Here is a 15,387-nt window from a genome sequence, read left to right on the forward strand (position 1 = left end):
TCTCATGATAAGATTGTACAATCCTGTATAGTCTGAAACTTTACTTCCCTGCAGCCAACCCTCCAGAGCCTTAGTGGCACAATCAACAAAATCAGTCCAGTCCTGAGTCTGTGCTTTTTGGGTGTCTCTGAACAACAACCTGTATTGCTCAGTGGTTAGGCCAAACCCTTCAATAAGAGCACTCTTCAGAACAGAGTAGTTTTTGGCTTCCTCAGGTCTAACAGTGAGGAGCCTGTCCCTCCCTTTCTCAGAAAAGGAGTACCATAAAATTGCTGCCCACTGATCCTCAGGGACCTGCTGTACCATGCAGGCCCTCTCAAGAGCAGTCATCCATTTGTGGATATCATCCCCTTCCTTGTAGGGGGGCACCATTTTTGTCAGGTTTCTATTGTCATAGGCCCTGTCTTTTTCTTTAGGAACTTTGCTGCCACCAGTGGCATCTAAGCCACACAATTTTCGTTCTCTTGCTAAAGCAAGTTTAGCTTGAGCCAAGGCTACCTCTTCCCTTTCTATTTGGAGTTGGACAGCCCTCATTCTGGCCCTATGCGCTTTTCTCTGGGAGGGAGTCATCCCTCTTTGAGATTCTCTTGAGGCACTAGAAAGATGGGAGTCCCCTGATTGAGATCTCACCCTCCTATTACCTGGGAGAATTTGGTTATGAGATCTGGAGTGGTGCTGGCCCTCTCCATTCCCATGTAGGTCTAGGTTGGCCTGGTTAAGCCTGGCAACCTGTACCTGGGTCACCCTCTGATCCTGATCTTCAGGCTCTTCTACATCTGAGCCTTCCTCTTCCTCTTCCTCTTCCTCCTCCTCTTCCTCTTCATCTGGAAGATCCTCATTCTCAGGGGAGTTTATCCCTTCACCTGAATCTAAGGGAGCCTGACTCACCTTATCTAAGTCATCCTTTTCCAGGATAGCTATTAGGGAAGGAATGGTAGGGACTCTGCCCTTTTTTAGCCCCCTGGCTGTGCACAAGGCACTCAGGTCTTTGTGGCTAAGGTTGTCATATCTGGAAGTTGCCTTAGTAGGGTCAACTGTTACAGGAGCAGAGCCTGAGGCTCCACCTGTATCAGACATGACTGCTAGTGAGGTGTAAGTGGTGCACTTACCCACACTAAGTGTTTTCCTACTGTACCTTGCTAGTGAGTTGTAGTCAGGGTGTGCTAATCCCTTTAATCTACAACTACTAAGTTCAGTAGAACTTAATATGCTAAGCTTTTGATTTTATATGTACCTAAGGTACTTGATGTGATCTTTCAATTTGATATAAAGATTGCAATGGTAAAACAAACAGCAAGCTCAAATCCGCACCGCTGCACACCAATGTGAGAAGTTGGCCTGATATGTAGTGTTTCCAATTCTGGAACCACTTGGTATCAGTCCAAACAAACCCCAAAGATGTCTGGTTGTAAGTCAACCTTGTTAGACAAGCTATCCTAGTGGTAGCATGGACTAAGCAGCCTTAAAGGCTTAACTTAAGAGGTCGTGTTAAGCGAGCTGTTTTACCACATACAATCCTGTAATCAAATGAAAGGACAACACACAAGTATATATTATAAAAATATATGTATTTATTTCTAAATTACTCCCCAGTATTCTTTATGAGGAAAGGGGCACAAGCGTTAAATTAAAAGCACAGTATAACATACAAAGTTGCACAGTTTTGGATAAGGGCCGGTGGCCACTTAAACCATATACTAAAAAAGTGGTATAAGAGATACCAATCGAACAGTGGTTAGGCCTAGGGCCTAGAGATTCGCTGGGAGCAGTCAGGACTAGCAATGCTGAAGTCGGGAGTAGCCCACGGAACTCGGGTGCAGCACGGAAAGTGCGGCTTGCGCCAATGCAATGTCAATGGTGCGTAAAAGTTGCACAAAGTGAATTAAAAGATACTTCCGCTGAACCTAGAGGAACAAAACTTTAGACACAGACCCTAGAGGTGTGTACCAGTGTGGGAACACCGGCGTTGCAATGTTACCTCACCCACAGGCCGTGGGTGCACAGGGTCGAAGTGGCGTCGGGTTTTGACACGCAGGCTCTTGGTGCTTGGAGCTGTTGAAGCTGCAGGCGATGTGAAGCAGAAGTGTCCGGTGCGATCCAAGGGTGGATCGAAGTAGAAAAGTACCTGAAAGCAGAGGGGACAGAGTCTGGGTCACTCAGCAGTGACCAGGGTGGAACCAGGACGGAACCAGGCAATGTCGGGCGCAATCAGGTGGTTGTCGATAGGCTTCTCTCCGCTGTCACGTGGGCTCTGGGGCATCTGCTACGTCCAGGAGCAAGTCACGATCTGTCCCACGTAGGCTCTCGCCGTCAGCACCGTCGGCTTCAAGACTGCAGCAAACAGCACTTGGCAAAAGCAATCCACGCGGAACCGGGAGATTGCTTATCACTCGAACCAGGAGGGTCAGAGTGGGGGCTCCTTTTCACAGGAGCTGGTGCAGATCTGGAGCAACCAGAAAAGCAAGTTGTATTCAAGTTTTCGTCGGCACAGGGGCCACAAGCCAGCTGGCAAGTGACCGGGCCAACGCGTCGAGCCGCCACAAGCAGAAGGGCCCCACGCAGCACTTGTCGAGTGTGGAGGGGGTAGCTTTGGTGCAAGTGTAGCTCGGGGTGGGGGCTTCTCAAACCCCCGTGCACAGCTTCGAGGATCACTCGTGGGCTGCACGGTCAGCGTCTCGTGGCCTTTTCAAGATGGCGTGCCCCACGCTTCCGGTCGCCTCCACTGGTCTCAGCTCTGCAGGGACTGTGGATCGGGCTGGGAGAAGGCAGGCAAGCTTGATCTCGTCGGTCTCTGTCGCTCGGGTTCCGGCGGGAACTGCAACAAAGCAAGGGTCGAGGGCTGGATGGTGCCTGTTTGCACAGGGTGGTCACTCCTTGACCACAAGGGAGATTCTTCAGGCTTCTATGTCGAATAGAATGTCGAAGGGTCCAGAATTCGTTTCTTATGTTTCTTCAGGATGATCTGAGTTGCATTGGCACTGCTCCCACTCTTATTCGAATCTGGTGGGCTGGACATCCTGCTAGGTCGCCTCTTATGGGTGGGACCCAGGAAGGGGGTGGTTACACCTCTTTCCTTTGATCCAGGCCGCGCTGGGACTGGGGCTGGAAGGCCCCAGAACCGGTTTGGCCGGATTATGCAAGGGGCAGCCTTGTGCTCCCCAGGCAGTGTCTGGTTTCTTTGAAACCTCCCTGCTGCAATCCACTTTCTCCTGTCTGGGGTGGTTTAACACCGCCCTGCGACAGGAAACCCTTTGTCCAGGCCACCATTTGCTGAGTTTCGGTCAGCAGCAGGAGGCCAGACCCGTGTCTGTGGCAGGGGCATCCATTTTGTGGATCTGAGGCTCATTTTAAATCAACCGCGTTTCAGTAAAGTAACATGTCTTATCCCTCTAGAAGGGTGGAATGCTACCCCCGTCGCCAGAACTGGCGAGGGGGTAGTATTCCAATTCGTATGACACCTTACACGACATGTTTTGATAAAGCCAAACCCAAGTTGCTATATAACCGCGAGGATTATAAGGCGCTTAAGAGTATATGGTATGGCATTATCCCGGATCAGCTTAGGGAGTTGTTCCCGACAGCTGCAGACAGGCTCAGCTCATGCCAGAGCTCCATCTCACATAAAACCACGCACTCTGCCTCCAGGATTGATGAGGCCTTCCATAGGAGTGGCTTACAGGCTATATATGTGTCCAGATATAGGTTTAGATATAGGTATACTATATCTAAGCAAGGGGTGTTTACACCCACTTGCCCCAGCTGAGTGATCAGCCAGTTGTGTCAATTTAAGAACCAGCCAGGGGTGGCAAAAGCTATGCTTCAGCCCCTGGTAGGCCTTGGTGGCACCTATGCCCTGAGCACCTATAGTGCATGGTACAGGGGCTGACAAGGAGTCCATTTCCAATTGTGGTATGTGCCTATAGCACATGTATTATAAATTTAGAGAGAGAACAGCAGGCTGGGGGTCTGATTAGCAGGCCCACAGCCTCAGTAAGTCGAAAACCAGTGAAGCAAAAAGCAAAAATTGGGGTGACCATAGGATAGCAGACCCTACTCTCCTACACAGACTTAAATGAATGTGCACCATATACTAAGCCAGCCTCCTACAAGGGACATCAAATACTACTCTTATTTTAGCAAACACAATGTTGGATCTATCTTCCAAATGTCTCATCCCTGCCCATACTTACCTAGATAGGCGAGTAGACTCTTCAGGAGTCCCATTGTAAGTGCTGATGGGGAGCCACTTGAAGATTTCCTGGAGCAGACTGAGCACACTGCGTTTATCTGTTTTTTCATGGTTAATTGCTGTAAGGTATGATGCAGAGGTTCCGTGTGTGTTCTGTGGGTGTGGAAGAGGGGCCAGATCTTCTGGCCAACAGATGTCCTAGCATTGGGATGTTTTGCTCTCGAAGAGGAGTACTTCTATTTTGTTGGTGTTGAGTTTGAGGCAGTTGTTTTGCATCCAGCTGGTGACGCTAGTCATGCACATGTGGAAGTTGGCCTTGGTATTTGTGGGGTCTGTGGAAAGGGAGAGGATGATTTGAGTGTCATCACCATATGATATGATATTGATACTGTAGGTACTGACAAAGGCGGCCAGAGGGGCCATGTATGTGTTGAATAAGGTGGGGCTCAGAGAGCACCCTTGGGGAACGCCGCAGATGATGTTCTTTGGGCCCGAAGTGTAGAGTGGATGGCAGACACTCTGGGTTCTTCTGGAAAGGAAGGATGCAGTCAATTTGAGGGCATCACCTTGGATCCCCATCTGGTGGAGTCTTTTAAGGAGGGTGTAGTGGAACACAGTGTTGAAGGCTGCTTAGAGTCAAGGAGTATCAGGGTTTTGTGTTCTCCCTGGCCTTGGAGAGACCTAATGTCATTGGTGGCTGCAATTAGAGCAGTTTCTGTTCTGTGATTTAAGCGTAACCCAGATTGGGATGGGTCCAGGCGGTCGTTGTTCTCTAGGTGGTTGGTGAGTTGGTGGTTGATTGCTTTCTCTAGACTTTTGCAGAGAAAGGGAGGAGGGAGATAGGCCGGTAGTTCTTGAGCTCTTCCAGTTTTGCAGATGTTTTTTATTTTTTGGGAAGTTTTATATAGCATGAACTTGACCCGAAGGTATCAGAGCGCTTTACATGAGCACCAGTTGCGTTACAGACAGACATATTCATTTTTGTTAGGCACAGGGAGATTAAATGATTTTCCCAGAATCACAGGATCTTGAGCGTCCCTGCTGAGACTTAAACCTGGTTCCCCAGCTTCGAGGTTGACCTCTCTAGCTGTTAGGCCACATCAGGAGTGACTTGATTTTCACGTATTTCCATCCCTTTGGAAAGGAGGCTGAGGAGATGGATGGGTTGAGGATTGAGTTGAGTTCCTTGCTGATTGTACTGTTCCCCAGGTTGAACATGTGGTGGGGGCAGGAATTTCTGGGTGCTCCTGAGTGGTTGGAGCTCATGATGGTGATCTGCTCGGTGAGTTGGCCCCACTTTGTGATCCTTGAGTTTGAGTTTAAGTCGGTGAGGTTGAGGAGGGTGTGGATGCTGGCCAATGAGTGGTTGGAGGTCAAAGTGTTTGTAGATGGTGGAGATTTTTCTGTAAAAGAATACTGCAAGGGTGTCATAGAGATCCTGAGAAGGGATTAACAGTGTTCTCGGTTGCTGAGGGGGTTGGAGAATGCTTTGAGCATGGTGAAGAGTTGTTGCTGTGGTTGTAGCTGGCTTCGATGCAGGTGGTCAGGTTGTCCTTTTTAGCGTTTTCCAGGCAATGGTGGTATCTGTTGAGAGCCAGTTTGAAGTTGGCTTGGTCTTTAGGCACTTTGCTGGTGCACCAGATCCTTTCCAGTCGTTTGCAGTTGTGTTTCGTGAATTTAAAATATGGGTTGAACCAGCTGGAGTGTTTGGTGGGTCTGCCTGGTTTGGCAAGTTTGAATGGGTCAACTATGTTTGCGCATTCGGTGATCCATGAGTTGAAGTTTTTGACGACCATCTCGAGGTTGGAAGTGGTGTCCCGGGGGTTGGTCCATAGGTTCTCGGTTACCTTGCTTCAGCTGCTGTGGGAGGTACTGGTCTGGTTGGTGAGGCTGTCGAGAGTGGTAGTGATAGAGCAATGGACAATCGAGTTGTCAGACCATGTGATTTCGGAGGCATGGCTGTACCTGATTCTGTTTCTGGCTGTAAAGATGGGGTCCAGTGTGTGCCTGGTGATGTGTGTGGGGTCGGTGATGGGTTGGGTGAGGTCGAGATTGTTCGTCCTTGAAGTCTCTGAGAAAGATGATGTTCTTGGAGTTGATGGCCAGAGGGGCAAAGAAGTCTTAGATGGCCTCGCAGAAGGCGGGGCGTAGCCATGGTGGTCTGTATGCCATGGTACCTCTGAAGGTGGTCTTGCCGCTTGTGTTGAGTTTGAAGTTGAGGTGTTCCATGACGGGGTTGTTGGCGTTGCTGGTAGCTGTGCAGTGGAGAGATTCTTTGTGGATGATAATGGCTATTCCACCTCCGAGTTTGTTGATGCGGTCCCAGTGTATGATCTTGTATCAGTTTGGTGTGGCGTTGGCAAAGTCAGTTTCTGATGCGGGGTTGAGCCAGATCTTGGTGAGGAAGACAACATCGTGGGTGAGAGAGGTGAAGGTGCCCCAGACATCGCTGGCGTGTTTGTGGAGCGACCGGAAGTTGATCAGGAGGCATTGGATTTCTCTTAGCTCAGTAGTGGTGGCCGTGGGCCCATGGGAGAGTGATCTGACGGTGCAGGAGAAGCAGTTTTAAGTTAACAAGGGAACCCTATAAGTAGTCAAGGACCTAGGGTATCAATTTAGAAAACAACAGTGGTCCTTAACGTATTTAATACACAAGAAACATAAAATATAGTCAACAATGTATGCTATATTCAAAAAGGCGTCCAGCCGGACAGGAGAAGCAGCATTGTCGGCAGGCGAAGGGTCCTGCCGTTGAGCGTGGGGGGTGTGCAGCTGCAAAAGTTGCTGCTGTTATCTTAGTGCTGGTGTAACTGTGGGTGGGTGGAGACCCAGTGGTCCTGGCGCTAGGCGAGGTCCAGACGCAGATGGTCACAGATTGGCTTGCCTTTGGCATCCCGGCATTGTGGCCTCAATCAAGTCAGTTCCTGGGAGGGTTGGGGTGCTGGGTGGGGTCAAGAGAAGGCGAGAATCTGGAGGAAGAGTTAGCCGGGAGAGCGTGGGAGAAGGAGCAGTTTAAGGGGGAAAAAGAAGGCAAAAAGTTATGGGTTAAGCTGTAAAAAAGAAGCCAAAAGTTATGATTTGGGGGAAGGGAAAGGAGGCAAAAGTTATGGTTAAGGCTGGAAAAAAAGAAAGCGAATGTTACGATTTGTGGTGGGAAAAGAGGAGGTGAAAGTGAGCACATATTTGACAACAAAAACAATGGCGTCAAGGAATGGCAGCACGGTGCATGTTCGAATGGGGGGCTCGGCCTGCAGCAGTGGTGGGGAGCTGGCCCAGGGACTTGGTGAAAAATAAATACAACTTGATCAGTGGAATAAGCACTTGCGTTATGAAACCTTAGTTGGTTAATGTGATCACTTCAGATGTCTGTGTGTGTCACAAGGGAGTCACTGAATTGAACCACTATTCTTTATAGGTGCAATAAGGAATAGTGACTTCTGTATTTAAAGTGCTACAATGTCCCAATCTCACAGAAAGCACGGTGAATAAGTTATTTTAAAATTGCATTGCACACAGTTTAAGACAAGCTGCAGCAAAATTACATAGGCCCAGATTTAGAAACGCTTTGCTTCGGGTTAGCTGTTATTAGTGAAGCAGGTGCAGTGGCACTGGGGCCAAGAGATTGGAGGGCCCGCTGCATCACAACTATGACAGCCTTACTTTACAAAATGGGGCACCAGGACACATATTCTTTACTAGCATTAGAGACAAGGGTGTGTTTGCTGCAGAGAATCAGCAACATATGGGAGCTCATTTGTTCGTGAAAGGGTCAGAGAGCCTGTACTTGGAGAACTGGGATGGGGCAATACCCGCTTTTTATAGAACCCTTATTATTAATATGTAGGTCTGGTTTCAGAAGCTGAGGGCTAGATGGAAGGGTGATGTAGGAATTCTGGAAGATACTGATTGGGAAGGGGCTCTGATGCTTCAGAGGGAGGATGCAATCAAGTTACGTCTACGCCAGGTCCAGCTGAAATTACTCCACAGAGTGTATTATTATAATGGAAGAGGACTCTATAAAATGGGGAGGGCTCAGCAGACCGCCTGCTTGAAATGTGAGGTGGAAGAAGCCACCTTAATTCATACAGTCTGGGACTGTAATAAGATGAATTGCACGAATATTGGCAGATAATTCTTTGTGAGCTTGGTCGAATTCTAGCCTTTAATATTCCCTCAGTGCCTCAGTTTGTTATCGCGGCAATACTGAAAGATGCCGATTTACCAGGTCCAAACTCACGTTTTTAATGTTGATTTTAATAGTTTCAAAAAGAGATTTGGCAAGGAAGTGGACTGCATATACCACACCAACCATACATGAAGAGCTTGCAGGTCTAGATATGAACATGGAGGTCAAAAAAATAACTTTATGAAAGCAGGGGTTATCCCTGGAAGTCCCTGATAATTCGGAAATGGTGGAGGCTCTTCTACAGGCTGGGGAACCAAAGGATGATACACTATAGATGTTGCTGACACGATTAATGAATGGACTGTTTAACTAGGAGTGGTAAAAGGAGAACTCAGAGAGATGGATTAAGGTAAGAATAGATTGTTCATTTCAAACACCCATATGGGAGTAATACTGGGATCTGTGTCTACTTGTGTAACCCAGTGTATAAAAAAGTCTATTTTATACTGCCTGCATGTAAACCAGAGGTCTAAATTAAGAGTGTTTCTATGTATTTGGTAATTAAAACCAATAAAAATGGTTTTTAAAGCCTACTACTGTAAAATAGGCTTAGCACAGTTAAAAAAAGAAGTACAGGGTTGCTTTCTGCCCACAGTACATGTACGAGGTAAAGATCAAAGTGTTTGATGACGTAGTGTATTTTTCAGGTGTAAAATAATCCCATTATCATTGCAATCCAAGCACTCCATTGGAGGTGGAATGATACATCAGAGAGTCAACAGCATGAGGTGAAAGAGTAGTACTCCTCTGGTTTAGCCAATGCCTACTCTGTGTATATTTTAAAGAACTGGTAAAAACACGTCTTGCAGACAGCGGTGCTGCCAATCCATACCTAACTGCGTTGGGTTAAATCTATAACTGTTTCTCTAAGATCCTCGTTCTCAACTTGCCAGTTTTAGTCCATCTGCTGTGCTATAGTTATCATTATATTTAACTGCGTGTTTTAGATTCTTCCTAAAGTGTAAGCACTGCATAAGGTGGCATATTTGAATCTAAAAATAGTGCATTCAAACTTGTCTTGATAGCATGGCCGCCATTCTCTCCTCACAAGCAACACAAAATACGTTTTCTTTTGCAGCTGGATCTTGGGACAGACAAAATGGTTGTAGATCTTACAGATCCGAACCGCCCTCGATTCACACTGGAGGAACTGAGAGCGGTATTGCAAGAACGTAACCACCTGAAGGCTCAACTTCTTGTCGCTCAAGAGGAACTGCAGTGCTATAAAAGGTGGGTTCCAATATTGTGTATTCCCCAATTGTAGGCGTTCTTTATCCATGAGAGGGCACATCATGTCATCTTGTCCTCAACCCAATGGTGAATTATGTTGCCACTGTTCTGTTTGTATCTGCACAGCACTCTTTTTCTAATGTTGTGGCCTCTTAGTTAAGTGAGATATCTTAAATGCCCATTGGGCATACTTTTTTCCAGAATTCTTGTTACTTTAGGGATCTGAGAAGTAGATAAACTAGGTTCTGAAGAATTAGTTGTATGGGAGAGATGAGTTTGTGAATTTATGGTTCTGCAGTTTACAGTGTGTGCTTCTGTGTGTATGTTTGTGTTGGAATGTGCAGCATTTATGTGTGGTCTGCATGTCTCAAATGTTTCTAATTTCAGAGTGGGTACTCTATGGGGTGGCATGCCTACCACCGTTTTTGTACAATGTGTGCATGTTAGTTGGAGAGGGTGCTTTTGTAATCGAATGCGTATTGAATGCTAGTGCTAAAGTGGTGAGGGTTTCATGTGGTGCGTCTCAGAAACCATGTCAATGGTAAGTGCTTGCATTAGCCAGTGGTTTGTTTTGGTGAGGCATGTCGAGCCTAGAGTAGCGGCAAGTACATTGCCAGTGGGTTGACCCTTTTTTGTTGTGCTGCTTATAGCCTACGCGTGGACAGCACAAGAGTGTAAGGGGAGAAGGAAGTACATGAAGAGCTTAACAAAGTACAAGAAAGGGGCACATTGCGAGTGGTTGTCCATCAGCAAACCACTCACAAATAGCGTAGGAGTGTGAGTGGACCTGGGAGTGTATATGTGCAAGGAAAGCGAGTAGTGCAGATGTTTTGCTGAAAGCAGCACGTTGTCATTGGGTTAGCCTTTGTCGCAATGCTTAAGGAGGAGTCACTGCATTTTATTTGCTGCTTGAATAGAATATAGTCTTGGGCGACTCATCTTCAGGCAGAGCTACTTCATAATGAAAGATACAGTATGATGGGGTGCTGCAATGTATTTGCAGTGGAAACAGTGGCACTGCTGAAGGGGAAAACCACAAGATAAAGAAACTGGCCAGAGGTAAAATAGCAAAAGCTGATGAATTTAAGGCAAAGATTGGGGCTCCATGGCAAATTGTAAGAGCCCCCTGACTGGTAAGGGTAACATTATCACATGAAGAAGATGTACAAAATATTCTACTGTACCCTAGTGCTTATTTCCCCTTTAAATAATGTAGTTTACCTTCCAACAAGAATCCTGTGGTAAAGTTCTCACTGAGCTTCTTGGTAGAAACCCATCCCACAATCCTTGATTGTAGTTCCAAAGGGTACCGCCACTGGAAGAAGAGTTGAACAAGAGGTGCCTGAGCTCCTAACTCTTTTGAAAAGAGTGGGAATAGATATTTGAATCAGTAGTGTGTGCTATTTACCACCACCTGTTAATTATGATGCACCTTCATCGTCACTCTATCCTAAGGAAAAGGTGGTGAGAGAGTTTAACCCTTTAACTGCTGAGGCTTTGTCACCCCAGTGCTGAGCCCTTTTTGCCTATTTGGGGTACTTTGCGCTTAGGCCTCCATAACGTTTTTCTGCAGAAGGTAGCCATGTCAAATTGGCTCCTTTTTTCCCAACATCATGGGGATTCTAAAGGTACCCAGGGTTTTTGATTCCCCTGGAGGGGACTGAGAAGATAGTCAAAATATAGCTAAGTTTTGAGTTTTTGAGGAAAGATAGGAGAACAGCATCAACTAAAGGTTAGCTTTACTAAAGTCACCATCTTCCCCGCTTTCAAAAACGTGCAAAGCTGCAAGGGAAAGCAATGTTGTACCACAGTTTTGGCATTTTTATAAGAGATAGCTCATTTGTTTGAATGTTTGCACTTTCAACCTTCTTCCAGTTTGTGGTGGAAACTGGTGTGAAACCCTTGGGTGGTCCAGAAAGGCTATAGTTTTCTGGATTTGTATAGATCATTCTAGATTTCACCAAAGAAACTGTTGAGATAAAAAGCATTGTAAATGTGTAGGAAAAATACCCATTTGTGACCTTGTTTATCTGTAACTTTTTGTCACAAAGGCTGAATCACAAAAGCAATATACCATTATGATTGCTAGACTCTTCTTGCTGCAGGGATATACAGGATTTATAGGTTGTCCAGGAACCCGATGTACCCAGTGACAACAACTGAGCTGCACCTTGCAATGGTTTTTCATTGTGTACCAAGTATACAGCAATTCATATAGAAAAATATATAGGGTGAAAAATGGGTAGCCAGGAAACCTATGTAGTTCTGAAATGGATACCAGATACAGAGTTGAGAAGCAGTGAGTACAACTCTGAATTTGGGTATACTCATACTAGTATGTGATTCTGGGGGGATTTTTCAAAATGTCTTATTTATTACAGACTGGCTTACATTTAGAAGGCACAAATACTAAGAAATCCAATTGATAATAACAAATGTTCTTCTATTCTGTGTTCCCCATGCTACCTCACTTGTGTGGTTAGACCTAGTTCCCATAAGAGGAAAGGACCCAACTCACAGCATGGCCACATCACATCTTTCCACTGAAAACGAACCCTCTTGTTGCAGTGTGGGTAGCTGTGGATTTTGGGCCCTAGCTCAACCGACACCTAATGAAACCAAGCAATCTGCAGATTTTTGACAACTAGATACCTGGCGGAATCCAGGGAGGGGTGACTTGTGTGGCTTTCGCTAGATTGTCCTACCCAGAAGCACTTGCAAACCTTAAACTTTGACAAAAGCACACATTTGTGCAGTATTTTGGCCTAGGATTGGCCAGCACCCAGGAACTCCTAACTACCCAGAACATTTCTGTAATTTAAAGGCCCTCGGGAATGAATGGAAGTGTGTTGTGTGTGACTCGCGCCAATGTCTGCAGCCCAGAGTGCCATGCAAGGGCCAAACTAAGACAGCATGAATACACTTTTCTTTCCAATTTCCTTAGATGATGGCTGTAGTATTTGTGATCAGGGACTGCAAGAGCCCACAGAACCCTACCAAAACCTAGGCATTTCTGAAAACTAGAAACCTGGGGAATCTTTGGTGTGATGAGATCCCACCACTGTATCTTAACCAGAATATACTACAAACATCAACATATTTGTAAAAACACAATGTTCTTAAATTTCAGTGATGGAAAACTCCAGAACTGCTTTCCAATTACAAAAGTCTTACCATCCCGCATTCCTTCACTTTTCTCTATAAAAATAATATTATTACTAAATTAATGTGTGGCCACCTATCACACTGGTTTGGAATGGCCTAAAACTGTGACTTTGTAAAGTGCAAGAGGTCTTCACATGGCCTCAGGTTGTCTACTTTTTTCTACTGTGGTAGGGCCATCAACACACGTGGTATCATATTGACAATGAGATAGCTGAGTGGGCAAACTTAAAGGGTCCAGACACTAGACTACAGAGCACAGGACCATACTTTACCCATTCATGGAAAGTAAATGATGCCAACTATCTACTCTATATACTTTATATATTGTCACAGTGGCCTCATTGCCCCGAGCGAGGACCAGGCTACAACATTGGAAGAAGAACCAGTTGCACCCAATGCTGCGTTATCAAATGAAAGTGTTCAAGAAAAATCGATTGTAAAACGTTTGTAAGTACCAATTGTGTTTTTCTATACAACCACCCCATGATTTGGTAAATGTAAAAATAGTAGTCTGTTATTCAATATTTTTACAACCCTGGTACCCCATTGGTTATTTTTTCACTTGCATAAAATACGTTTTGACTGTCGTCCCTAAAAATAATTCAGCAGACATTTCCCAGTTAGTAGTAGTTCTGCAAATAGCGTGTAGTAAAAGCAGCCCAAGGGCTGCAATGTATAGCGATAGAAAGCAAATACACCCCGAGTGGCTAGAAATCCAGAATTATCAGGACTTTGATACCAGAACTACTATCCAGACAGTGTTGAAAAACATGTTCACTTCTACTTTGGTTTTTATGATGACAATAATAATTTCAGAGATAGGCATTGTCTACTGAAATACTGTGGTGATTCTTTTATTGCCCCATTTAGTAACAGGATGTGTTCACCCACTGGCCATTAATAATTCACTCGTACAATGAGTATGCCCTATATTAATAAGGGACTGGTTCTATTTTAAATCCAGATTTTTTAACCACGCCTTATTTAATCTACCTTTTAATTGATCTAGATGCTCACTCTTAAATTGGTGTAGTCTTGGTGAAATTAGCATGGCCTAGTATCCACTTAAAAACCAGTAAAGTTTTGTAAGGTGAATTGCTATGTAGTCCTTTTCAGAACTTGGGCTGTTACAGGATTAGCTGTGATCCTGTCAATCACAAATACAGTCTGTTTATTTTCATTATTTCCTGTTGCTATACCCTTGTATTATGCATATTGTATGAAATCCAGAACTAAAGTGATGTACCTGATCTAAATTGTCAGCTGTTAAGCAGAGAGACCATAATCTTAATCTCAGTGTATCTACTTGACCAATTTATGTGACTCAGCATACATCTCGGTCTCCCTCTGCCATAGATGGAAAAGGCTGGGTCCAAATTGAGTTGGCATGGTATGCAAAATGACAGTGGACTGTGATGCATCCCGAGATATTACTAGTGACTGAAATTAAGTCCAGCATTCCATCCATTACTTTTTGTATATTTTAGTGTGTCGCCCTAAATGGTAAGGCTATTTATTCCTAGACATGGATCCCGTGAACACTGTGTCACTGGTACAAGCTACACATGGCTGATGAACCGTATCTAGGGGAAACCTGTCCTGGGTTGCTTGTGTTCTTGTCCAGGGAGGAGCCCATCTCTGTGACACTGGTAAGTTGAGAGTTGCAGCGGAGAAAGCTGCTGCTTGATCGCTGTTTTCTTTGTTGCTAGTGTTAGTCATGCAACATTGTTTTGTAATTCAGGGCTTGTTTTCTTCAGTTAGTGAAGCTTGTTTTATGAGCAGGGCTGAACTGCTTGTAAAACAAGCTGAAATTACTGTAGAAACAAAGCCCAGAAACAAAAAAAACGATGTTGCAAGGGTATGTTTGGTGCTATTTTGAGAATACAGGCACCATAGCTGAACAAGCATTGACAAAATCAGTAGGTCTCAGTCTCATTCATGAGACATATTGGCTTTGGCAATGATTTTTAGACATGGTGTATATGCAGCATGGCTGAAAATAATGTAAAACAAACTGCTGAAGGCATTACAGTGCCATACAAAAGGCAAGTAGTGCGTTATGACATTGTGAGACTTGGCCCTTTCCCCAGAAATTTTTCGCTTTTTATCCCCTGTTAATTTAGAATGCCCCTATTGAAACAACAGTGTGTAGGTCTTGTGTAGTGGAGAAGGGCCTGTGTAGTGTAAAACTAGTGTTAAAGTACAGGTACTTCCTACCCCTAACATGGCCGCCACAGACCACTGCTGCAGCAGCGTGATTTGGTGGGCGCATTCTAGTAGCCAGGGGCTGGCTGCAACCCTCAGGCAATGTATCCATCTTAGCCTGCCAGCCTGTCCACAGGTAGAATGGTGGAACCTCCGGAAGCCTCTGGAACCTTCTGGGAGAGGTGAGGTGACACCAACTGACACTACCAACTGTCAACTGGCACTATAAAAGGAAAGGGAGGGAACTTTCCTGGGGAGAGAAGCTGAGGGGAAGACCTGGGGAAGTACCTACGCAGGAGGATAGGCAGTGGGGGTCAGGGCAGGGTCTTATGATGCTGGAATGACAAGGCCTAGTGTGCTGCTTTACAAGTGTTGAGGTATCCTGTCCCCCCCCCACTGACCTAGCCCCGCG

The 15,387-nt window shown here is 45.5% G+C and overlaps 1 protein-coding gene across 1 annotated transcript in view; it reads left to right on the forward strand.

The window, feature by feature from the left end:
• RILPL2 (Rab interacting lysosomal protein like 2) overlaps positions 1-15,387 on the forward strand; it is a 94,597-nt gene that overhangs the window by 36,818 nt on the left and 42,392 nt on the right. Inside the window, exons 2-3 of the mRNA XM_086942915.1 lie at positions 9,454-9,605; positions 13,104-13,217. Coding sequence (XP_086799041.1) covers positions 9,454-9,605; positions 13,104-13,217 — 266 coding nt within the window. The remainder of the gene's footprint in view (positions 1-9,453; positions 9,606-13,103; positions 13,218-15,387) is intronic.

This window comes from Lissotriton vulgaris, chromosome 11 (assembly GCF_964263255.1).
Source record: "Lissotriton vulgaris chromosome 11, aLisVul1.2, whole genome shotgun sequence".
In the NCBI taxonomy this organism is placed as follows: domain Eukaryota; kingdom Metazoa; phylum Chordata; class Amphibia; order Caudata; family Salamandridae; genus Lissotriton; species Lissotriton vulgaris.